General features: G+C 46.0%; 1 protein-coding gene across 1 annotated transcript in view; it reads right to left on the reverse strand.

The window, feature by feature from the left end:
• Positions 1–24,887, reverse strand: part of PAPPA (pregnancy-associated plasma protein A, pappalysin 1) — a 403,905-nt gene that overhangs the window by 71,586 nt on the left and 307,432 nt on the right. Inside the window, exons 15-17 of the mRNA XM_015407600.1 lie at positions 16,642–16,825; positions 9,713–9,923; positions 5,971–6,142 (exon numbers count right to left, since the gene is read on the reverse strand). Of these exons, the coding sequence (XP_015263086.1) occupies positions 5,971–6,142; positions 9,713–9,923; positions 16,642–16,825 (567 nt within the window). The remainder of the gene's footprint in view (positions 1–5,970; positions 6,143–9,712; positions 9,924–16,641; positions 16,826–24,887) is intronic.

Here is a 24,887-nt window from a genome sequence, read left to right on the forward strand (position 1 = left end):
AAAAAAAATCTGTATTTCCATTAATATTTTACCTCTCTGGATCTCTCACTGTCACATGTATAATGCCTGCCTGTTGTCTTTTACATGTACTATCTCTTCTCTGGATGGATTGTCTTATCACATTGTCTTGCTCTAAACTGAACATTGAGCATGGGTTGGACTAGATGGCCTGTGTGGCCCCTTCCAACTCTGTGATTCCATAATTTCTACTATTTACTTTGGCCCTGTGTCTGTATGACTACCTTTTGTTTCTGCTGTAACAAATAAACATGGCTGTCTCTGTAGACTTGATCTCACAGCTATGCCAATGGACTTTATACTGTTTAGAAACTTGCTCCAAATGAGGAACGTGATGCAACTTTCAATCACATGTAAGTCATAAAATCCCCTTCCACCATCAGTCTCCTGTTGCTTCTGTGCATTTTAAGGTACCAGATGACTCTTCTTTTGGTTCTGCCACAACACGCCAAGTAGCCCACAGAGGGAAAAGTGCCCATTGCAGAAGTGTTAGCTGTGTTACTTACACTGCATTCAAAACAACAAAGTATCTTGTAGCACCTTGAAGACTAACAAGTTTTCTGTGGCACATGCTTTCTCTACATTTCTGCACATCAAATGCCTATTTGTTTCAACATAAATGACAAAGGCCCTGACCTGGATGGCCAGGCTAGCCAGATCTTGTCAGACCTCAACAGCTAAGTTGGGTCAGCCCTGGTTAGGACTTGGATGGGAAGCCACCAAAGAAGTCCAAGGATGCTACACAGAGGCAAGCAAAAGCAAAATCTTACAGGGCTGCCGTAAATCGTCTATGACTTGAAAATGCTTTCCACCACCAAATGATGATGAGGGCTGCGGCCCACTTTGCCACAATAGATCTATTAGCCATTATGGCACTGTGAGACCCTTTGGTTCTGCTGGGTGTAGCGATGGCCATTAACACAGATGGAAATTAGAAGGCGATTAGAAATATTCATTAATATGACATGCATTGACATATTCATTGGGCCATCAATTGCTACTAGCCTGTGTGACTAAAGGGGATCTCCATGTTCAGGTGCAGTAAATCTTAGAGGAACTCCATTGTGAGGAAGGAAGATGGGGAAAAGCTCCTTCACATAACACTTTTGCCACAGAAGACTGAAAGTCAAAACACAGGTAACCCAAAAGGTCTGTGACAACAGTCTCTTTCGGCTTAAAGGTTAAAAACAGCTCTGGGGAAGGGGGTGATTAAGACTGCTGCCATGGTAGTGCCCCACAGGGTCAGGGGCGGGGAGAATTTGAATCTGAAAAATGTGATGCAATGGTTAGAATTTCACACAAAATCCCACACTGCCTGCCTTCTCCATTAACTCTGACTGGGGTTCATTATGTCTGCTAAGGCTTTGTGAGCTGATACCAATGCTGAGCAAGAAACTTGAAGAGGTATAGCAACTGCAGTCACAGAAAATCTATCCTTGCTATTACTCACAGTCTTCCCTGAGATTTTTCATTTGCTGTGTATATTGCAGTTGTGGAATTGAATTTCATGAAACAGAAAACGGTTTGTTCCAAGAGTTTCACACCAGTTTGCACTTTCCTACAATCTTCTGCATTTTGAAAATGCTTGTGGCACTGTGAAATGTTACAGGTACTGAGGATCTTGGAAGAAGGGTGGGGTAAAAATGCAATAGGTAGAGAAACAAATATCCCCTGATGATGATGATGTGTTTTGCAAAGTTGCAACTGACTCATGGCAACCCGGGGACCATGGGGTTTTTCAGACAAGAGATGAGCAGAGGTGGTTTGTCATTGCCTTCCTCTGCAGAGCAACTGTTGTCTTCCTTAGTGGATTCCAAGTACTAACCTTGGCCAATCCTGCTTAGCTTGTAAACTGTTGATGAGATTGGGCTAGGCTAGGCTATCAGCAGTTGCTATTAGCCCTTTAAAAGATCCTAATAATGGATGACATCTAGTTTGATCCAGAGATGCTAATACCGCTTTGTTAAAGATGTCAGCATGTCAACATCTTGTGAATCAGTGCTTAGAGTCCCATGAAGTTGAGAAGTGCATTTCTTATCCAGTTCATTTTTTATCTCATCCCACCTCCAAGGGGCTCAGGGCAGCACACATAGCCCTACCTTCCCTTTTTTATCCTTATAACAAACTTGAGAAGTAGGTTAGTTCAAGGGGGTGTAAGTATCCCAAGATTACCCAGCAAGTTCCATAGCAGATTGCGGATTTGATACTGGGGCCGTGGTCAGACATGCCATTTGGTGCGGAGGGGAAGCGTTGCATGATCACACATGCTCTGTAGCTGCAGGCTGAGCCCGTCGCTGCCCAATCAGATGGCACATTTGACTGAGTGGGTGGGGGTTGCCTTTTGTTTCCCATCTACATAAATGAGTAATCGCACCTCCACACTGAGGGTTCCCCATAGAGTATGTGGTTATGCACATACTGCTAAGCAAGGGGGGAGGTGCTGAGTCAGGATGGAATGAGCAGACCATCCCGACAACATGAGACCGTGCTTGAGCGATAAGACTGCGGAAAGTCCATCTGTAGCCTGTCGGCAAGCATTAGGACTGGACTTTCCTTGGTGTCTTTTAACTCTGCTTCCGTGGAGGGGCAGCACAGGGTGCTGATGGCTGCAAGACCTTTCTCAGATGTTGCTGTCTGATCATGCCCTTTAGATCCATCAGGCATTCGCAGCTGAGTCGGATCTAAAGGCACGTCTGACCACAGCCTGGGTCTCACCAGATCTTTGTCTGACATGCTGACCTCTGAACCACATGGAATATACAACATCACAACAGAAAATGCCAAGTTAAGGGCCAAGCAAACCCAGTTCTAACTGATATGAGACATTAAAAGTGATTTGCTAAGACACTCTGGGCACCCAGCATCACATGTGATGGCAACGTTAAACAGTCTTGCTATCTAGACTATTTCTAGAAATAAAGAAAGCAGTTGTCAATTGCTCCAAAACAGATGCTGAATTAGCTTTCCTAAATATTTTTTGCAACTACTGTAGTCAATCCAGAAACAAATGACTTAATTTCATAACTCTTCATGGTGAACAGAATGGAAATAGTTTATTAGTGGAAAGAGACGCTCTGTGAACAATTCATATTTAAAGACTTGGTAGGAGCCACAGATTCAGATTCCCATGAAGCTCACTGTGCAACCTTGGGTCATCCACTCTCCCTTAGCCCAACCAACCTGACAAAGTGGTTGTGAGAATAAAATGGAGGTAGAACAGTTAGGGTTGCCAACTCTGTATTGAGAGGTTTCTGGAGGTTTGGTGGCAGAACTTGAGGAGGGTGGAGTTTGGGGGGGGGAGGAAGCTCAGCAGGGATGCAGTCGCAGAGTCCACCCTCCAACGCTTCCATTTTCTCCAGGGGAACAGACCTTCACAGCCTGGAGATCAGCTGTAATTCTGGGAGAACTCCTTTCCCCACCTGGAGGTTGGCAACCCTAAGAATGCTGTACACTGTCATGAGCTCCTTGGAGGAAGAGTGGGATGAAGATATATAGGTAGATGGGAAGAAGCCAGAGCAATGAAAAGAACTTCTAAAATTCTTTTGACAAAGGGATATTCACACACTAACAATGATCATAACTGCTAAGAAAAGGAAGCTAAACTACAATTATCTACAAGGTATTCCATCTTTTTGCTTGCAGCTACTGAATGTCCTTTTTAATTAATAATCTATAATATGTGATACTGCCCTAACCTGGATGGTCAAGGCTAGCCCAGTCTCGTCAAATCTTGCAAGCTAAGCAGAGTCAGTCCTGGTTGGTTCTCAAATGAGAGACCACCAAGAAAGTCCAGGGTTGCTAGGCAGAAGCAGGTAATGGCAGACCACCTCTGTTTGTCTCTTGCCTTGAAACCCCTACAGGGTTTCCATAAGTCAGCTGTGACTTGAGGGTACTTTCCACCACCAATGCTATGCTAGTGGAACAATTACAGCTTATTTTTTACCTTTATATACATGGTATCTTTCCATGTTATATTCATTTACCTGTATCCTCCTTATTATTGTAGACCATATGCTTTTGTAATAAACACTGAATTTAAACACACACATGCACAAATCATTTTGCTTGGTAATTCTTTCCTATCCAGTCTTGGTATCTTAAGATACCTGTACATATATGCACAATCCCTTCCAAACTCCAATATGAATCAATGTATTTAGGGAGTAATGTTAGACAAATTATTTCTCTCTAATATACAGCTAGATAGTTTCTCCTTGCTTGAACTGCCCATCCATTGAAGCTGTGGCACTTTTTCAGGGTATGTGTCCTTTGCAAAGACCTCAAAGCTCACCGAACTGAAACACACCTATTTCTGCCAGAAACAAGGTCTATTAAGGCCCCTAATGGTTTAATCCTCTTCACAAGCCAAGGGAAAACTGGACTCCAGTGAGAGTGAAGTGCTGGTTTGGGTGCCAAGGTACATATCATATAAAGTTAACTACTGCATGATATAAATGCCATGGGGCGGGAGAAATCTCACAGCCAAGCTGATGTTTGCCCTCTATAAAAGCAAACTTAAAGGAAAAAAACCTACCCAAAATCATGTCCCAACTAAGAGCCAATCTTCCCTTGCAATTTAGACATTCGCATCGAATAGTTTACGCAATGCTGATCCAAACTTTCAGCCAACGATCTTTCACCAAAGACACACTGGGCTTGTTTTTTATTTTGTTCCCCTGCCCTTGCCTTATACACATGCATTTGCAAGAGGCGTCATCACCGTAAAATAATGAATAGCGTGTGAGGTCTTTTTCCCCTCATTTGCTTCTGTATTTATGTGCTTTCCCCTTTGGGGCAATTCCCAGCTCCCCAAGATAATCATAGATCTCTCCATTAGGGCACCAAAACAAGGAGCCTTCAGGCTGTGAGAGTAATACTGGTGATGTCAATGGAAGTTTTGTTCCTGCTAAACTCAGAGCCTGGTGGAATCAGGTGCTCAGTGACTGTCACGTTGCCAAAAAGGGATGAAACAGAATAGTAGCCATCTCAGCCAAACCACAAGGGGCGACAGAGGTCTCAACTGAGCTAAAATAGAAGGGACAAAAGACTGAAGATCTGTCACTGGTCTCTAACAGCTTTGGATGTACCCCATCCGAGAGCTCTGGGTACAGACTGGGTCCTCATCCCTACTTGGCCATGAAGCTTACTATGTGACCTTGGTCCAACCATTCTCTCTCTATGCCTTGTTGTGAGCATGAGGGAGAAGACCATGGAATTAAATATATAAAACATAAATTTCATTTTGCATATTTGCATGAACAAATGTGTTTCCAGAATTGATTTGGTGGTGGTTTGGAATGGAGGGCTGGGGCACATAGAACCTTGTGGGAAATTAGGCATGTGGGGTTATAGATATGCAGGGCTTGGCCATTTATGAGAAAGCAGCCTCCAAGATATGGAAACTATCCCTCTCTCTTTACACACAGCCACCACAATCAGACTGCCTCTGATAGCAAAGTGTTCACAACAGCCTATGAGCTTTCAGCTTTTCTCTATGCCACCATGAGTCCTGAAAAATTTACATTTCTAAAAGAAGAGTTTGTAATTTTATATTTTGAGTTAAGTATTGAAATGTATGTTTTCATGTTTGCAGTGTGGGGTTGCCAGCTCCAGGTTGGGAAAAACCTGGATATTTGGGGATGGAGACTGAGGAGGGTGAGAATGCCACAGAGTCCACCTTCCAAAGCAGTCATTTTCTCCAGGTGAACTGATCTCTGTCAGCTGGAGATAAATTGTAATCCCAGGAGATCCCCAGTTACCACCTGGGGGTTGGCAACTGTAGGTCCTGCACAGTTATACACCCTTCCATAAAAACAACAATTGCTGAGGCTTTCTGAAAGTCCTGCTGCACCTCACTCATTTCTAGGTATTATTACCCCAAAGGTGGTTTATGCATGTGTATGGATTTTTCAGAAATCACACACTGTTTGGATTCAGTTGGAAGGGACTCACTGATTGGGTGTCCTCCTCCTCGCACTTGATCCTGCACTCACTGTTGAACTGGAAGCCATTGGTGCAATGGTACAACCCGTGGAACTTGGAAGGTGGAGGTTCACAGGTCACTGGGACACAGGCTCCTTCTAGCCAATTTCCGTCTTGCCCACACTGGATCTTGAAGGCCCTCCTTAGATGAAGGAAAAAAGGGGGTCAAGAGAGAGAAAGGAGTTATTTATTTAACAAGCAGCCCAAGACCAGTTACCATTTGAGACTCTGTTCCTGTGACAGATACTTGTGCTTCCGACACCAGTCTGCAGATTTATGACATGTGGTCTTATAGTGAAAACAATCACTGTTTGCGAAGGCAGCCCAGAGTTCACTGGCTGAAGCCCTGCTTTGAAAAACCTGACTCTTTCTTCTCAACCTTGTGGCCAGTGGCTATTTTGAGGTGGTTTTCACAGAGCTATAAATTGTAGGATACCAGTAGACCCCTATTTTTCCCACAGAGGTTCAAAGGGGACTCCCCAGGCTGCATATCAAAGGGGTATTTCCAAAGGAGGCCCTTAGCATAAAAGTCAGCTTGTGAATGGAGGGCTTAGAGATTTGGAAGGAGCAAGAGCGAAGTTAACAGTTTAGGGTTTCAATAAAAAGGAGCAGGTACCCCAATTGCTCTGAGATGGAACTCATTCAATGCCATTCTCATGCAAACCCCATTCAAAGGAATGGAGTGGCAAGGAAGCAGTTCTTGGTGCATTGTGTTTTTAGAGCTCTGTGTGTGGGAAGGGAGGGGGGGGGAGAAGGTTGCTATTGCTTTTAAAAATTATGGCATTGGAGCAAAGCCTCTCCCCCTTTCTCTCTCCCCCATGCTACTTCTTATGCCTGGAACTCCCTCCCAGAAGAACTGTGTGGTTCTACTTTGCTCAGCTCTTTGTATCCAAGTAATATTAATCTGAGCATGGGACAAACTATACCATCCCCAGCACTACCATATATTTCATCCCAGTCTGAGAAAGGGAGCCTTGGCTCTCAAAAGCTTATACCCTGAAACCCTTGCTGATCCCTAAGGGGCTACTGGACTCGAATCTAAGTATCCCAGACATACAATCTCATGAGTAATGAAAGAAAAAAACACGGTGTTATTTCTAAATGGGACTAATATTTATTTTACTTTGCTTCCTTTACACCTTGCCTTTCTCCCCAATAGGACTGCAGAGGCTTACATCATTCCTCCATCTTATCCATACAAAAGCCCTGTGATGTGGGTTATTTATTTTATTTATTTAAAGCATTTTTTATGCCTCCTTCCCACCCCATCAGGGTCCATGAGGTTGTTAGTACATGACTGTGCCGAGGTCACCCGGTGAACTTCCATGGCAAAGTGAGAACTTGAACCTGTGTCTCTCAGATACTAGTCTGACCCTCTAACCACTGTACTATCCTACCAGATCATGGCAATGAGCATGAAGCTCAGGGGGCTGTGCGCCTTGGTAAAGTTTGCCAATTCTGTCTCTCCCCACCTCTGTGCTTGGGTTGCTTCTAAGGCTAAATTTTCACACATAGCAGATAAAAAGCCAAAAAATAAAATCACTTCAGATGGCAACTCACAAGACTGAATGCTCCTCCATTAAAAACAACCTGTTCCCTGCATGTAGAAAAGTAGGTTGTCAGGGAGAAGCTAAAGGTTAGAAACTTTCTCTCCAGTGTTCTAGTTTTCTGAATGCAGCTGGGTTTTTTTTTAGACGTATTCCATCATTTGAGCTTTGTTCTCCTACTGTCCTTCTGCTTGTGGAACTAAGTAGAGTTACACTTTTCTAAGTTCCCTTTAGGATTGTACTTTAATCCCCAGCCATTATGGTGCAGAAAATGCATCTTGAAAGCATGATGGAGCAGCACAAGAGAAGCTGTCTGACAGCAGTGAGATAACTGATAGGCTCTTCCTGTCATGGTTTATAGAGAAGGGGGTGGGGAGATACATATAAATCATAGCATATGGCTATGTTAGTGGGACCTGAGTCTTCTAATATGTGTCTAAGAATGTGATATAGTGGTCAAGAGAGTCTGACTAGTATCTGGGAGACCAGATTTGAATCCCTACTCATGCCATGGAAACTCACTGGGTGACCTTGGCCCAGTCATTCTTTCAATCTAACCTACCTCACAGGGTTGTTGTGAGGATAAAATGGAGAAGCAGACAATGGTGTAAGTCACTTCGGGTTCCTATTAGGGGGGAAAAGGCAGAGTATACATGAATTAATAAATAAGTAAAACATCCTACCTGAACCCTACCCTAATTCGGAGCCCGGTTATGAAACCTTTCTTTCCAATTATTAATTAGTGGCTCTTCCAAGGAGAAGGTCAAAGGGGATGGTTCAGTGGGATCTTCCTCTTACCCAGGGCCAGACTGAAGTGTGACAATAGTGAGGCAAAACACTCCTCTCTGGGGCTTTGCAGGCCCTCTGCCTTGCTTAAACTGGGCTGCTACCTGTGCAAAGCAGACACCACTCCAGTCTGCTACCCCACGAACAAGACTAAGCAGCTTTAAAAAGCCACCGTGAATTAAAGGATGTGCCATACTTTGGTATGCATGATATCATATAAAAAATTTCCAGGTTCTCAATCAGGATTGGAACAGGACGTACACTCAAATTCCATTTTGTCTGTTTAATACATTATTTGTTGTCATTTTGCTGTCAAGACACAGATGACTGATCCCATAGGGTTTCAAGGAAAGAAATATTCAAAAAATGTTCTAGGTTGGACTTGACACCCCCACCCCCTGAATCTGCTTGATCTTTAAGGTCTGAAGCCGTCCTTTCTCCACACCCACTACCCATGCGAGTTCAGGAAGGCCTTTTCAGTTATACCTTTACTAGGCCCCTCCTAGACCAATCCATGAGGCACCTACGTTAATTTCATTCAGGCACCCAATCAAAACTTTTAAACATTTCTTCCTGGACTTTTCTGGGTTGATTTTGCTGTTTTTTATCGAAGTGCCTTGATTTTACTGTCCCCTCCCCCCCCCCAAGCACTTCATTCTATGACAGTTTCATTGTATTGTGCTTTTGCTTCTGCTTGTCTTTCAATTTACGCTTTATTCATTTCATTACCCATTTATATTGTGTGCCCCTCTGTGGCTTTTTAAAGTGGAAAATCAGTTTTAAAGTGGAAAATCACAAACCCCAGGAATTGATGCTGATTTCTTTTGCCATGCATTTGTGGTTGTTGTCTACAGGGAGGGTGTCAGTGTTTCAAACATCCTCTTTGGAGACACAAACATACATCATTCTTTGCAGGTTAGCTCACCACAAAGGCTGTTGAACTAGTAATGTTTTGGATGGATACAAAATATGCAGGCCTGTGTCAAGCTGGCAACCAGGTAGCAAGTGGGTAACAATTTCCACAGCAGACGTAAACACCAACTCAGCACTCAGTCAACACCTTTCTGCTTTACAAATGAGAACTTGGCCGAAACCGGCCCCAGTATTGGGATCATCCAGAAGCAGTTTTGCAGGCCATGAACATTACAGTAATTGCATGCTAGTTGCAACCTTTCTCCGATGGAACTGGCTGCTGGTAAGGTGTTCAAGCTGGGACTTTAGTTCAAGGAATCTTTCATCAGCCTGGTATTGGTAGGAATTCAGTTTGAACTCCCTACCTTGGAAATTATTCCCAGCCCCCTCTGAGGCCTTCGTTCAGTTCCTTTGCCTTCGCATGGGGGGGGGGGGGACCCAGCATCTCTAGTTGCAATTCCACTTACTTTCGTGGCTTCCTAGAAGAGCCAGGGACGTGATAACCTGGCTTACATTTATATTTGCAAAAGGACCCCACTTTGTGTTTTCCTTCATGGCAACGAGCAGTCTGGAGATCTGCATTAGGAACCGGTGGAGGTGCTCGGCACATCAGCTCACAAAGGGCCTCTGGGAAGGACCACAGCCCATCCTCCATGCATGTCAGGTTGCTGTTGTTTCCTGTGAAGGACAGACGGTAACATTAGTTGTGGTAGATGGTTATGAGAAACCTGGTGAATCAAAGGCCATCCCACTTCACATCACCAACTGAGGCGCTAGTTTCATTCTGTGTGTGTTTTTTTAAATTTATATCCTGCTTTCCTTCCTAGTCAGGCTTCAAAGCAGCTTACCACATTGCTCCCCCCCCTCTATTTTACCCTAACAACAACAACCCTGTGAGGTAGGGTAGGCAGTGAGAATATGTGACAGGCCCAACATCACCCAGCAAGCTTCTATGGAAAAAGAGAAGAAGAAGAAGAAGAAGAAGAAGAAATTGGATTTATACCCCCCTTCACTACGCGGAGGAGTCTCAGAGCGGCTTACAAACTCCTTTCCCTTCCACTCCCCACAACAGATACCCTGTGAGGTAGGTGGGGCTGAGAGAGCTCTGACAGAAACTGCTCTTTTTCAAGAACAGCTCTGACAGGACTATAGCTTGCCCAAGGTCATCCAGCGGGCACAAGTGGAGGAGTGGGGAATCAAACCCGGTTCTCCCAGATTAAAGTCCACGCACTTAACCACTACACCAAATTGGAGATTTGAATCCAAGTTATCCCAGCTCCTAGTTTGCCACTCCTCTAAACCTAAATGCCCAGGACAGCCCAATCTCATCATATCTCAGAAGCTAAGCAGAGCTGGTCCTGGACAGTAATTGGAAGGGAGAACACCAAGGAATACCAGGGTCATTGTGAAGGCAGGCAATTGCAAACCACCTCTGTAAGTCTATTGTCTTGAAAAACTCACTGGGTCCCCATAAGTCACCTATGACTTGATGGCGAAGAAAAGGTCTGCTCTTTTAAGCACTATGTCCCACTGGCTATTACTCAGGCAATCAATTCCTAGACTGTTTGCCCCTACTGAAAGACAGGACCTAGTTGTCACTTACATGGTCAACCACTGTCTGGGCTATACCACTAGCTGGAATGCTCCTCTATACAAAAGATCCCCTGCGTAGAGAAACCTAGATGTCAGGAGGTTCTAGCTCCCTGATATGCCAATTTTCTAGGGATTTCCTTTTTTGTTGGATGGAGAAGCATTCAGGCATCGAGCAACGCCTTCCTCTGCAGTCTGAAGTGATACAGCTCAGACAAAACTTGGCCCTTGGGTCATGCTCACAGTGCGTTCTGAATCAGAAATGTTGCAAGCCTCTCTATTAATGCTCTCTTTTGTGTTCACTTATCAATGAAATGCCTCTTCCCCTTGAGTTTTGAAGGCCTAACATAATTTATAAAGTGATACCCCAAGTATTATTATCCATCTGTTATTTATATTACACCTTCTTCAGATCACTGCATTTCAGGGTGTTGCTCCACAGACAAGATCAATTAATTTAGAACCCCAGAATGTCGGGAGAATTCGGTAATTATCTGCACTGTGAAAGATCCCCCAAAGTGCCACAGCATCCTAAGAGGCACACTGGCTTATTGCCACAGGTGTTCTCATAGGCAGCAGCTTATCTTCATCTGTGGCATCATCTTCATTAGAAGTTTTACCTAAAGAGAAGTTTATGGCACAAGAAACCAACAGTGGGAATGAAGGAAGAGAAGGAAGGGGTGATGCTCAGAAATCTTGCTGCGACCAGAAGAAAACAAAGAAGGAGAAGGACCTCTTGCAGGCCTTTCTAATCCCTTGCCTCCCCTGACCACTGTGAGCTGTCGAGATATTTTTGTGCAGTTAAAAAAAACTCCTTGGCTCCTGGGCCAGCTGCTTTGTTTTCTCTTGCCTGACTCACACAGCGTATCCGCGGTCCAGCACGGATGATCTCATACTTGCTACGGCAGGGTGATGAACTGTGACATTAAAAAACAGTGGCCTGTATGACATCAATGATTGAATTAGGAGTGAGTCATCCAGCCTCCTGTCTCAAGAAGCTTGCTGGCTGAGTCTTATTAGTCACTGGTGGTGACTGGGCATCCAGAACTTCTCTTACCCATTCTGCTTTGATGACTACTGTCCAAGAGTTGTGATCATGCTGAAACAGTGAGCAGCATCAGCCTTGGGCTATTTTAGAATGAGCAAATGTTCCCTGTTCTGTTTCTTTATGTAATTGTTCATATTGTAGTTAAGGCTTCAGTTCTCTGCTTTTTGCTCTTGGGTTTGGAGGTTCGTTAGTATTGGTGTGTATCCAACCATCTATGCATGGAAGGCTCACAGAGTTCTCTCATGTTCCTCTCCCATGTTTCTGTAGCCTCTTCTCACCCCTGGAACTATCATTCCGCCGGGGGGGGGGCATACCACCAGAGCGGGGGTGGGTGGGTGGGGCGGCACTGGTGTTGTAATTACATTGCCAACAATGCATTGACATCACTCCCTGTGCACCCAGAAATTACACCCGCATGTCACCAGGGGGTTGCAGGCATGCTCTGGCATTTGGACAAAATTAGGTACAGATTTTGTCCAGATGGAAGGACATCCCTGGCATGCCTAGTGATGTGTTAATGTCACTTCTGGGAGCACGGGGAGTAACATCAGCATTTTGGGATGCTGCTGATGTTCCACCATGTTTCTCACCATTTCCCACCCACCAGCCAGCTGAGTGGAGGCAAAGAAGTGTCTACTGGCAGCGGGGAAGCCCCCACTCCCTGCAGGGGAATGGCAGCCCCGGGCCGTTCCCAGGGTCAAAGGATCCAGGTGGAGGAACAGTCATGCAGGTCTGTGGGCTGGAATGAGGGACAAGGGGATGAATCAACCTCTTTCCTCCATGGGCTTTTCTCTGCACTTGTAGAAGAAGAAGGAGGAATGACTTTGCCCCCTTGTCTTTCCTTGCTCCAGCCCTCCCAACTGGTATTCTTCTGCACTGGTCCAGTGACCCTGGGAATGATCATTCCAGAGGTTGGAAGGGGCTGCAGGAACAGAAAGGGACACAGGGAAATCACATTCTGTGCAAGGAGTGGTAGGATACACACCACTGGGTATTCATTTTGTGCAGTTTTTATGCAATATTTATCTGTATAACACACATCATTTATACATGCAATATACAAATTTGTAAAATGTTGTATGCTTTACAGGGGGGAGATGAGTGTGAGGAAACAGAAAACAAATCAAGGGTTTGATTCATGCAAGGGAGAAGCAAAACTGAAACACAGATTTCCAGGTTGAAAGGGCAAGGATGAGAAACCTAAAAAAACCCATCCCTGTGTAGACGACTGCAGAAGACCAATAGCCTATGGTAAATAAGTATTCGTTGCTCATAAAAAATGAATTCCAGAGCCATGTTTCTTAGACAGCAGTCCAGAGGGCTTTGACTCAAAAGATGCAAGTTCAAAATCTATCCCTGTTCAAAAAGCTGATCCCGCGGTGTGTGAAGAGGCATTGCCTTTTGCCTCTTATGAAGCTCCTGCTACATGCAACCTGACCCAAGTTTGCCTCTTTTGCAGTCTCCCCCTCCCCCAGTAGTTTTCTCCTTGCTTTCCATCAGGCTGTGCAGCCCAACAAGTTGAAGGGCTGCTTGTGAAAATAGGCCACTCAGCCAACCTCAATAGCTCCCATCTGCCTACAGGTTTTATTCTTTTTAAAAAAATATTATATACCACTATTCTCCAGTTTGGCGTAGTGGTTAAGAGCGGCAGGACTCTAATCTGGAGAACCGGGTTTGATTCCCCACTCCTCCACATGAAGCCAGCAGGGTGACCTTGAGGCCGTCACAGCTCTCTTAGAGCTCTCTTAGCCCCACCTACCTCACAGGGTGTCTGTTGTGGGGAGAGGAAGGGAAGGAGATTGTAAGCCGCTCCGAGACTCCTTTGGGTAGTGAAGGGCAGAATATAAAGCCAATAATAATAATAATAATAATAATAATAATAATAATAATAATAATAATATCATCATCATCCCTAAGCAGAACCCAAAGCTGCTTATCTCACTATTCTCTCCTCCACCACTCTATCCTCATAATTATACCCCTGTGAAGTACAGTACATTGAGAGGTTGCAATAGGTCCAAAGTCACCCAGCAAGCTTCAGGGGCAAAGCAGGGATTCGAACCCAGTTGACTTCGTCCTAATTTGGCACTCTAACCGCTATGCCATGCCAGCTCCCTGGGTCTGCCTAATTCAAGAGAGGAAGCCAGCTGCATTGCAGCAGAGTTCTTCTTGAGTTTGACCACTGTAATAAAATTAGCCGCTCAGGTCCCGATCAGACGGCTCTTTAGATCTGTGTGAGGCATGAGTGCCTGGTGGATTTAAAGGTAATGTCCAGACAGCAACATCTGGGAAATGTCCCTCTTCCGTGAGCATCTCATTTTGCTGCGCTTCGGAGCCGTACTTAAAAGATACTACTTAAAATCTGGAGGTTTTGGTTCCCAACGGGCCAATTGCAGACTTTCCCCATCTGATCGTTCCAGCACGCAATCCTCCCGTCGGGATGGTCTGACGTCAGACCATCCTGAACAGGCGCCATTTTTTAAAAATCCCGATTCCACGCATGCACGGATAAACAAGGATGCGATGTCACGCCTATGCACATGGGCAAACATTTTTTAAAAAAAAAAACCCCACCACGCATGCCTCCTTCAGTGGACGCCGTCAAGACAATCCACAGCAGAGGCAGCGTGCAGTAAGACGATTCACTGGGGGGGGGGGCTGTCTGGTCATGCAACGACGGATTAAAAAAATCGGGATCAAATTAGAGCTGGACAACTGGCGGGATTAGCTGCCCATCTGAACGCACCCTCAGATCTCCAAACTCATAATACCAGTTCATTTGACTAAGTTCCTTTTTAAACTACCTAAGCTTGCAGAAGCAGCCTGAATAGCCCAGACTGGCCTGGTCTTGTCAGAACCTGAAAGCTATGCAGGGTCAGCCATTTTTAGCATATGGATGGGAGATTGCAAAGGAAGACCAGGGTTGCTATGCACAGGATGGCAAAGGCAGAACCACCTCTGCTTATCTCTTGCCTTGAAAACCCCCTGAAGGGTTGCCATAAGTTGGTTGCAACTTGATGGCGCTTAACTATATTATTTAGCTAATAGAATCACTATGTTCTGTGACAGTGAGTGTCAAAACTTATTTCAGTGTTGTGTGAAGAAGTACTTTGTTTTGCCTTTCCTAAACTTGTTTAAAGGCCATTGCAATCAAGTTTTTGCTGAGCACTGTACAGCTCAAGTTTCTATAGTTAAAATCTAGAATTGTACAATCTCTGCCTTCCTCCATTTGCACTGGTTTTATGTTTCATGTTAATACCATTATATTTGTATCCTGCCTTTCACCTAAGGAGCTCAGGTTAGTGGTACTTCAGCCTCACACTGACCATGCAGGGTAGGCTAGGCCAGGGCACAGCCATTAGCTCTGTGCCACTCAGAGCCACAGCCAGGGTGGAGCCAGTGGGTGCACTGCCCCACCTGAGACACTGCTGGCCCCATCTATGAATTAATTTGAGACATGAAAGCTACCATGAAAATATGAAAGCTTATTTTCAAAATCTGATACATTTTTTTTGGGGGGGGGGAATGTGCCAGCGGTGGTTGCCCTGAAAAAATTGTCCTGCCCCACGTCCCACCCACATAATCCGCCCAGTATTGCCTTCTTTTGATTAATATTCCAGATTTCTCAACATTGTTCTCAAACCTTACCATACTTTAGTGATCCTGAAGACCCCTCTTTAGCTCCTGCATTTGAGCACGGCTGGGTAATTAAAATGGGAAGGGGTCATTTAAGGGGTAACATATTAGGTTAGGAAGGGGTTCACCATAAGCAGGTAAAAGCTTTCCAACTCAAGTGAAAAACAACTGCTCTGTTCACCTTAAAACATTTATGAGGCTAGGAATTCACAGACTAAAATACACATAGGACTGGAACGTTTTACCTCCCTTCTGTTAAGTTATCTTTTGATGGAGAAAGTCTTCCTCCACTAGTTCAAAGTGGGATGGTGTAGTAGAATCCAACTTAGCAGAAGGGAGCTGGAAGATCCAACGCATTGACACTTCGAGTTAGCAAGACCTTTCAAGGTTTTCCTGAAAGCATGACAGACCCACCTTAGGAAAGCAGGTGGCTAGGGCTCCTAGGATTTTGAATCTGGGTTTCTGACATCCGAACTCCACCAACTGCAGCACACCAGCTACCCAGCTTTTGCTTCCCATGCATGCTTTAGTTTCCAACCTGGCCATAATAGAGCCAGTTTGGTGTAGTGGTTAAGTGTGTGGACTCTAATCTGGGAGAACCGGGTTTGATTCCCCACTCCTCCACTTGCACCGGCTGATGTGACCTTGGGTCAGTCGCAAGCTCTGGCACAGCTGTCCTTGAAAGAGAGCAGTTTGTGTCAAGAGCTCTCTCAGCCCCACCCACCTCACAGGGTGTCTGTTGTGGGGAGGGGAAGGGAAAGGAGTTTGTAAGCCACTCTGAGACTCCAAGTGAAGGGCGGGGTATAAATCCAATCAGATGATGATGATGATGATCATCATCATCATCATCATCATCAATCTCCTCCTCCTCCTCCTCCTCCTCCTCCTCTTTTGCTGCTACCAATGTTATTGTTTATTATTTTTATGATTTTAATGTGATTTCATTGTAATGAGTCTTTGACTTGATTTGTTGTGATCCACCCTGAGCCCTTTTGGGGGAGGGCGGAATAAAACCCCCATAAATAAATAAATACATACATACATACTTGCAAGATTGCTGAATGCTAATTTCCCAGTCACCAGAACCATTGGGGACCAGAGATTTCCCTCTTTCCTTATTACCTTTCAGCACGGCTGGGGATTTGCATGTGAAGGAGCATCTCTTGCCAAATGTGGTTCCCTCGCTGCAGTTGAAGGATGCCGGGTAGACATGGTACTGGTCAGGGATGCTGCAGTCGATGGGCTCACAGGCAACCTGCTTGTTCCATTTCCCATCCACACATGTCAAGGTGATGCTGGACTCCAGCTAAAAGGAGAAGGATCAATGCATGTTGGTGAAGTGATACCTTTGAATAGTTAAAAATCTTCTTATGATTTGGACCCTGGACTCTGCAGCTTACGCCTCACTTTGCAACGGATGCGCAAACAGCCTCGGGTGAAGAGGAGAGGATAAAAAAACACAGCCAAATATTGAGCCTTGGCAAGTTGGGAGTAGCAATGTTTGCCTATTTAGTTTCTTTTGATATTTGTATTTTGTTGGCAAATGCTCTGCCCATTTTGGGGGGGGAGTTTTGGTGAGTGTGTGTGTCTATGTGCCTGGAAGTCATGGTTAACTTCTGGCCACCCTTGGATGTTTCAGCGTGGTGGTTTACTATTGCCTGCCTCTGTGTCCCAGCCCTGGTATTCCTTGGAGGTCTCCCTTCCAAGTACTTGCCAGGGTCGCCCCAGCTTAGCTTCCAAGATCTGACAAGATCGGGCTTGCCTGGGCTATCCGGATCAGGGGCCCGTTGGTTTTATAGATCTAATTGTGTTGCATGCAGTTTTTATATGTCATCCATAAAGTAGTCATATCTATTTATAATGTACTTAATTTTTATAACATACATTTCATTCATAATGTCAATTTATTACTGCACAAAAAAACCCCACTGAAATAATGTGTACATTTTGCAGAGAAAATGCATAGCACGGAAGCAAAAAAAAAAAAAGTGCAAAAGCCCGGAATTATGAGTTTACAGAGAAGTGAAATCAAAAGTTGAAAATATTATAGTTGAAAATACAGAGAAATTTGAAGTCATACCTAGTTGCAACTCATTGTACACCAGTATGTCCCCTCCCCCACCCATTTGGACAGCAATTACAGAATAAAGGGCTTGCAAAGATCCAAAGCAAATGGGACGTACATTTAAAGAGAGAGGAAGAGGCCATACCTACCACAAGGCTGATAGGCCGGCTGCAAGACTATGCCCCCAGGGAGATATCTGATTGGGGGGGGGGGGCTGGCAGAGGCGGAGCCCTGCTCTGCCAAGCATTGATGTGAGCTTATGAAAGCAGAGGAAATTTTTCTAGCACACATCAAAGGGAAATGGAATCCCTGTTTGCCAAGATGTCCTAATGGCTTCAGCAGGTTCTGATCTGTCTGCCTTTGATATATAGCTGCTGTTGGATGAGAAAAGCAGTGCTCCGGTGCACCTCCTGCCTAGGAAAGTGCAGTGGCTTCCCCAAATGGGCACCAGTTCTCCCCCTGCACACACATATTTTGCCAAAAACAGCACACCTATCTGAAACAGAGAATCTTCTCTGTAAACAACTGACCCTGGGTAGGCAGGGGTACCTCTGTTCCTGGGAAGGAGTTGAGGGAATGGCACAACAATTCTTATGTCTCCGCTTTTCCAAACTGGTCATAATTAAGTTTAAATGGCAGGAGAAGGGGAATTTTTGCAAGCAGCAGATAGGAAGTTACAGGTAAGAACATTTTTGTTTGTTTTTTTTCAGATAAGATTCAAAGCAACAGTTTTAGGCCTTCCACTGTAACATAACACCCCTTCCCAAAACATACCACCTGAGAAATCAGTCACCATTGGAAAAGGCAGTCCCTGTGTGTAAATAGAAGAAACCTTTTCAATGCTCAATGTGTGGCCAGAGCTTGAGGCACAGGTCCGATCCTCATGTTCCTCAGTGAATGCTTGCAAGGGTGAAACTTTCCTATAGCTGGCCCTGGCACTAGAAGTTTAGAAAGGCTGAGAACGTAGTCACACAAAGAAAGAACTTTTTAGTTTTTCCCCTCCTCTCTGAAACTTCCTACTTCAGGTTATCTGCCATTCTAACTCAGATATCTTCAAGACTGGCAAAAAGAGTTCCTTTCCCAAATTGTATGAAGCAATAGACAAGTTTAGAGGGTAATGGATATGTACAGTCTCTCTCCTACAGGTGTAACTATAGTATGACCAGCTGGTATCTTATTCACAAACATTTTTATCTGACAAGCAGTTCTAGAGAGATATTTCTCAACCCTTATCCCTCCCCAGTCCAGGCTGTTTTGAGGTTGTTGGGGGTCTCACCACTTTGGAGCCCAAATCCTTCTGGCAGTAGGATTAATTTGGGTTGAAAGGGAAAGGTGGTGTCCCCTAATCCAACAACTCAGTAATTTCTAAGGGGTTAGACACCCCCACACACACAACAACCAGGGTTGTGGACATGGTGTTGGCAGGTGAGCCTTGTGGGTCACGAATTTCCCAATCCAAGTTATCCTCCCCACCCCCCAGATTCTGACAGAGAGAATCAGGAGGGAGAAGTAGGATTCCCTCCTCCTGCTCTGAACACACAAGCTTTAGCCATGTTCAAAACCTCAAAAATATTCCAAGGGGAAGAAAGGAAGGATGGCAAATGGTTTCTGCTGCAAGAAGACTCAGCTGATCGTTCCTTTAACATCAAGGACTCTTCCCAGAGAAGGAACCTTTTCAGTGCTCAATGTGTGGCCAGAGCTTGAGGCACAGGTCCGATCCTCATGTTCCTCAGTGAATGCTTGCAAGGGTGAAACTTTCCTATAGCTGGCCCTGGCACTAGAAGTTTAGAAAGGCTGAGAACGTAGTCACACAAAGAAAGAACTTTTTAGTTTTTCCCCTCCTCTCTGAAACTTCCTACTTCAGGTTATCTGCCATTCTAACTCAGATATCTTCAAGACTGGCAAAAAGAGTTCCTTTCCCAAATTGTATGAAGCAATAGACAAGTTTAGAGGGTAATGGATATGTACAGTCTCTCTCCTACAGGTGTAACTAGTCTCTCTCCTACAGGTGTATTATTCACAAACATTTTTATCTGACAAGCAGTTCTAGAGAGATATTTCTCAACCCTTATCCCTCCCCAGTCCAGGCTGTTTTGAGGTTGTTGGGGGTCTCACCACTTTGGAGCCCAAATCCTTCTGGCAGTAGGATTAATTTGGGTTGAAAGGGAAAGGTGGTGTCCCCTAATCCAACAACTCAGTAATTTCTAAGGGGTTAGACACCCCCACACACACAACAACCAGGGTTGTGGACATGGTGTTGGCAGGTGAGCCTTGTGGGTCACGAATTTCCCAATCCAAGTTATCCTCCCCACCCCCCAGATTCTGACAGAGAGAATCAGGAGGGAGCAGTAGGATTCCCTCCTCCTGCTCTGAACACACACACCCCTTCCCTGAGCTGGAAATGACCCGGACTGAGCCCTCGGCCAAGGCATCCTCCTGCCGCGTCTTCCTCCTCAGAGCCCGCCCCCCCGGATTCCTCCTTTGAGATTGTGCTTTAATGGCGCCAACTGACAAAATTCTCTTTCTGTCTCCTTATTTTATTTCAGAGAGGTATCTGCATTAGGGTTGGTAACAGGCCTGAAGGGGGGGAAATATCCTCCCTCATTCCCAGAGTCTTAATGTGCGTGGAAATGAGTACCTGAAGACATAAATAGCATCCCATAAAGCCTCTGTTAAAGGGACAGCACAGTTTTTCCCTCCAGGCAGTTGGCACCCTTAGATTAAGTGTTAATTTATGGCTTAGAGAAAACAATACTCACCTAAGGAAGAGTCACAGCTCATTAAAGGTATTATTGTTTGTATCAGGTGATTAGACTTTGTGTGTTCTGTAGTTTGTGGGCTGTGATTTGAGTGGATTGAAAATTTAGGGATTTCTTTTTAAGGGGATTTGATTGCCCAATTGGTCTGCGTACCCATTGTATCAACTTGATTATGTATTTTATATTATGATATGCTTCCTTCTAACTCTGCCGTACGCTAAATAGTTATAATAATGTGCTTTGTGGGGGGTTTCTTACTGAGTTGGGCTTCACTCATTAAATGTGTCAAAGGTTAAAAATAAAATAAAAAAAAATAAAAATTTTTTTTTAAAAAATAGCTGGAGATGCCTCTTTTACCATGACAGTGGAAGAGGCATTCATTTGCCAATGTAAGAGGCATGGGATGCCTCATTCAGTTCTGGAAGAAATATTTCCTTATGTGAAAACTCCATCACTAAACAGCATGCAAGGCAGAAGAGAAAATGGCTCTTCTAAATGACACCTACAGCCTCAATCTTTTTATACTAAAACTTGGTTTTTAAAGCAAAAATCTTGTCCAATTAATCCATAGAACATATACCAATACATACTTCCTGCAACTGTCAGCATTGCTCACCTTTTTGAAACAAACAAATCCAGCCTGTCTCTTTTGATGCCGCTTATGTCTGGAATTGAATTCCAGGACATTGGATTGCTACCACCTGTCGCAATTCCTTGAAATCCCTCCTCAAAAATCTACTTTTCCGTAAAGTCTTTGGCACAGTGTTCCCTTCCCTGCCACAACTTAGCAGAAGTGCATATAACTAAAATCATCACCTATTCCACACCTGTTTATAGGGATGCCAGTCCCCAGGTGGGGGTGGGGGATTGTCAGCAAGCTGCCATTCTGTTTTCTGTGACCTCTGTGTACATATCCTTTCCCTGTTGCACCCGGCTTATTTTCTTTCCTCCTGCTCCTGCGTTGGAATGCACAAGATAACTGCTGGAGGTTGTGTGGGGGAGAAGATGCTGTAATGCTTGCCTGTTGCTTTTCTCATGAGTACTGCACCTGTGTTTTGTCTGATGTTCTGCCTGGTTCCCATGGACTGGGCGCGCAACCGTTTCATGAGCCCGCCAGCGGGAATGCTATTCATTGGATCTGTAGCTGTTTGAATTTCCTTTATTATGCTTGACCTAACTGTGTATCCCCAGTTCTAACAAAGAACGTGTTTGAGTATGTCTTCAACGCTTTGAAATAAATTTTGCTTTTCTTAAAACGTGGATTTATTCTCGATGCTTGGGGATCCAACATATTGTTAGAACTCTCTTTCTCCTATCGTTCCGAATCTGGCAAGATCATGAGCGGAACTGAGGGAAACCTACTTAACACGGAGGGGGACTCAGGATCGGTCCCACATACCTCCGCTTCTTTGGTGTTCACGACTGCAGCCTCGGTGGAGGGTGCCGTGGGGGGAACGATTCCCCGCCTGCCTGCACATCTGTCTTGGCCGCCTCCGACCCCTTCGCACTGGGGTCCGCGGAAGACTCAACAGCAGGATGACTGGACTATGTACAACACTCAGGGCACCCGAGAGGTGTACTCCCGTCGGGGGAGCGGATTACGTGAGAGTCTGTTTGACAAGGGATTGTTCCCGGAGCCGGGGACTACCTCGGAGAAGGGGAGTTCCAAGCAAGACCTCGAGGAGTGGATGTTCGAGCCATCGGGGCCGCGAGGCCACGCAGAAGATGAGGAGGGCACCGGAGCCTTCCAAACGGAAGAGGACTATGACCCACCCCCGGACTATCGACCTCGGGACCCCATCCCGGAGGAAACTACCGGGGAACGACTAGCAGAACTGGAAGACTCGGTGAGAGACTTGTTGCGGGCATTCCAGGATGTGATGGAAGGTCTGCCGGGAATGATGGACGTTCGAATGGCTAATTTCCTTGACGCACACGCCGCGCAGCAACAAGTTGCTCCTGCACCGGGACTTCCCGCGCCGCCGATGCCTGCTCAACCGCTGACGGGACCACCGCTGCAAGCACCGGGAGTTCCAGCGCAGCAGGTACCTGTACAGCCGCCAGTGAGACCGCCTCTGCAAGTGCCTGTGCAACCGCCGATGCCGGGGGGTCCGCCGGTGCCGGGTCTGCCGCCACCACTGAGGCCAATGCCAGCGGGGCCACCGGTTGTGCCGGGTTTCCCTCCCAGGGGAGTTCCGGCTCAGCTGGGCCCGTTGGTAAGGCCTCCACGGCCCAGACCCAAGGATCTACTGGAGGCTACCTTCGACGGCAACCCAGATGAACTCGCTTTCTTCACGGTGAGGGTGCATAAATTCGTAGAAGAAAGTCGACACCTGTTCCGAAATGAAGCTGGTCTTATTGATGTCATCTCGGCAAGACTGAAAGGAGACGCCGCCACATGGTATGTTGGACTGCACAATGACCGCGGTCCGGAACTTTTGAATTTGCGAGCATTCATGTGGGCGCTGCGGGCGAGATTTGAAGATGTCAACGCGAGTCAAAGGGCTAAAGCGTTTCTCCGCACCTATCGCCAGAACAAGAAGTCGGTTCGCGAGTACACTCTGGAATTCCACAAGCAAGCCGCAAAGCTCCGAGACTACCCTGACCATATATTAGCTGAGATGTATCGCTTGGGTCTCAACGCAGATATCCGAGAAACGGTTCTGAAAACTGTCAACCCTGTCTCCCTAATGGCCTGGACCCAGGAAGCTGAAAATGCGGAAGACCGGCTCACCACCATCAAACTCGACCTGGCTGCTACGACCAACAGACCCGCCGCTGCCGGTGCCTCCAAACCCAAGCCTCAACGCCTGTCGGAATCAGCACGAGAACTACGTATGAAGATGGGGCTCTGTCTCAAGTGCGGGGAGAAGGGGCACTTCGCTGTGGATTGTGGCAGCCGTAAAGTACAGCCGCCTACTCCAAGCCCGAAGACACCGCTGACGGGGAAGAAGGGAATGGCTAAACCGCGTTTCTCCAAAGCTTTGCAGGCGGCCCAAGGCTCGGAGGGGAACGATCCGTCTGCTGCCGAGTCAGAAGAAGAGGTGGTGCCTGAAACGGCGGAAAACGACAACGGCCTGTTGTGAGAGGCGCAAAACGACAAGGCCATTCTAATGCTGCGCCCAAGGTGGTGAGAGAAACCCCTTCCCTATTTTTCGTGACTGTCTCATTAATGAATCCGCTCCTGGGAACCCACGTTAGGGTGAGAGCGTTGATTGATTCTGGGTGTGGGAGGGATCTCATCAGCCCTAGAGTGTTGTTGGCACTGGAAGCGGGGATAGCCCCCTTGAAGTCTCCCATCATTTTTACCCAGATGGATGGGGCACCCATGGAACCTTGTACGCACGAGACTATGGCTTTGCGGCTGGGGGCGGGCGATCATTGGGAATCCAGATCCTTCATTGTCACCCCTAAATCGCAATTCGACTTAGTTCTGGGGAGTCCCTGGTTGTTTACCCATGACCCTTACATCTTGTGGGAAGAAGGGGTTGTCAAGTTTGTGTCGGCTAAGTGTGTAAATCACTGCTGGGTGGACTCGTGGGGGGACCAGCCGACCGCGCAGTTCCCCTGCGGCACTTTGCAACCGGAAGAGTTAGCTTCTTTGCCTCGAGAGTATAGAGACTTGGCGAAAGTGTTTGGCGAAGAGGAAGCTAACGAATTGCCCCCCCATCGCTCGACTGACTGTGCTATTGAACTTTTGCCTGACTGTAAATTGCCCAAAGGTAAAATTTATGCGATGGGGCCGGCTGAGAAAGTTGAACTGCGGAACTTTATTGATAAAAACCTAGCCCGAGGTTTCATTCGCCCGGCTTCCTCCCCTTTCGCCGCGCCTGTACTTTTCCGAAAGAAGAAAGACGGGGGGCTCAGATTGTGCACTGATTATAGGGGTCTGAATGCTGTTTCTTTATCCAATGCTTACCCCCTCCCGCTAATCAAGGACTTGGTAGCTGAGGCCACCAAGGGCAAAATCTTCTCGAAACTTGACCTCCGGGATGCATATTTCCGTGTGCGCATCCGGGAGGGGGATGAAAGCAAGACTGCATTTAATACCCCTTTGGGGCAGTTTGAGTACCTCGTTATGCCCTTCGGCCTTCAAGGGGCTCCGGGGGTCTTCATGAACCTTATCAATGAGGTCCTACATGAGTTTCTATTCAAGGGAGTGGTCCTTTACCTTGATGATGTGTTGCTGTACTCTCAGGACCTCCCGTCGCATATTAAATTGGTGCGCAAGGTCCTTAAACGACTTTATGAACACCACTTGTTTGCAAAGCTGTCAAAATGTGAATTCCACAAGACATGCATTGACTTTTTGGGCTATCGCATCTCTGGGGGGACGGTTGAAATGGACCCTGCTAAAATTCAAGCTGTACTTGACTGGGAGCCCCCCAGGACCCGCAAACAATTGCAAATGTTCCTCGGATTTGCCAATTTTTACAGAAATTTCATCCAGAATTTCGCTCAAATTGCCCTTCCCCTGACTGATTTGCTCAAAACCAAGGGAAAGGGGTTTGATGCTACGAAACCAGGCGCCCCGCTTAAATGGT

The sequence above is a fragment of the Gekko japonicus genome, unplaced genomic scaffold (assembly GCF_001447785.1).
Source record: "Gekko japonicus isolate JY-2015 unplaced genomic scaffold, Gekko_japonicus_V1.1 scaffold1257, whole genome shotgun sequence".
Classification (NCBI taxonomy): Eukaryota; Metazoa; Chordata; class Lepidosauria; order Squamata; family Gekkonidae; genus Gekko; species Gekko japonicus.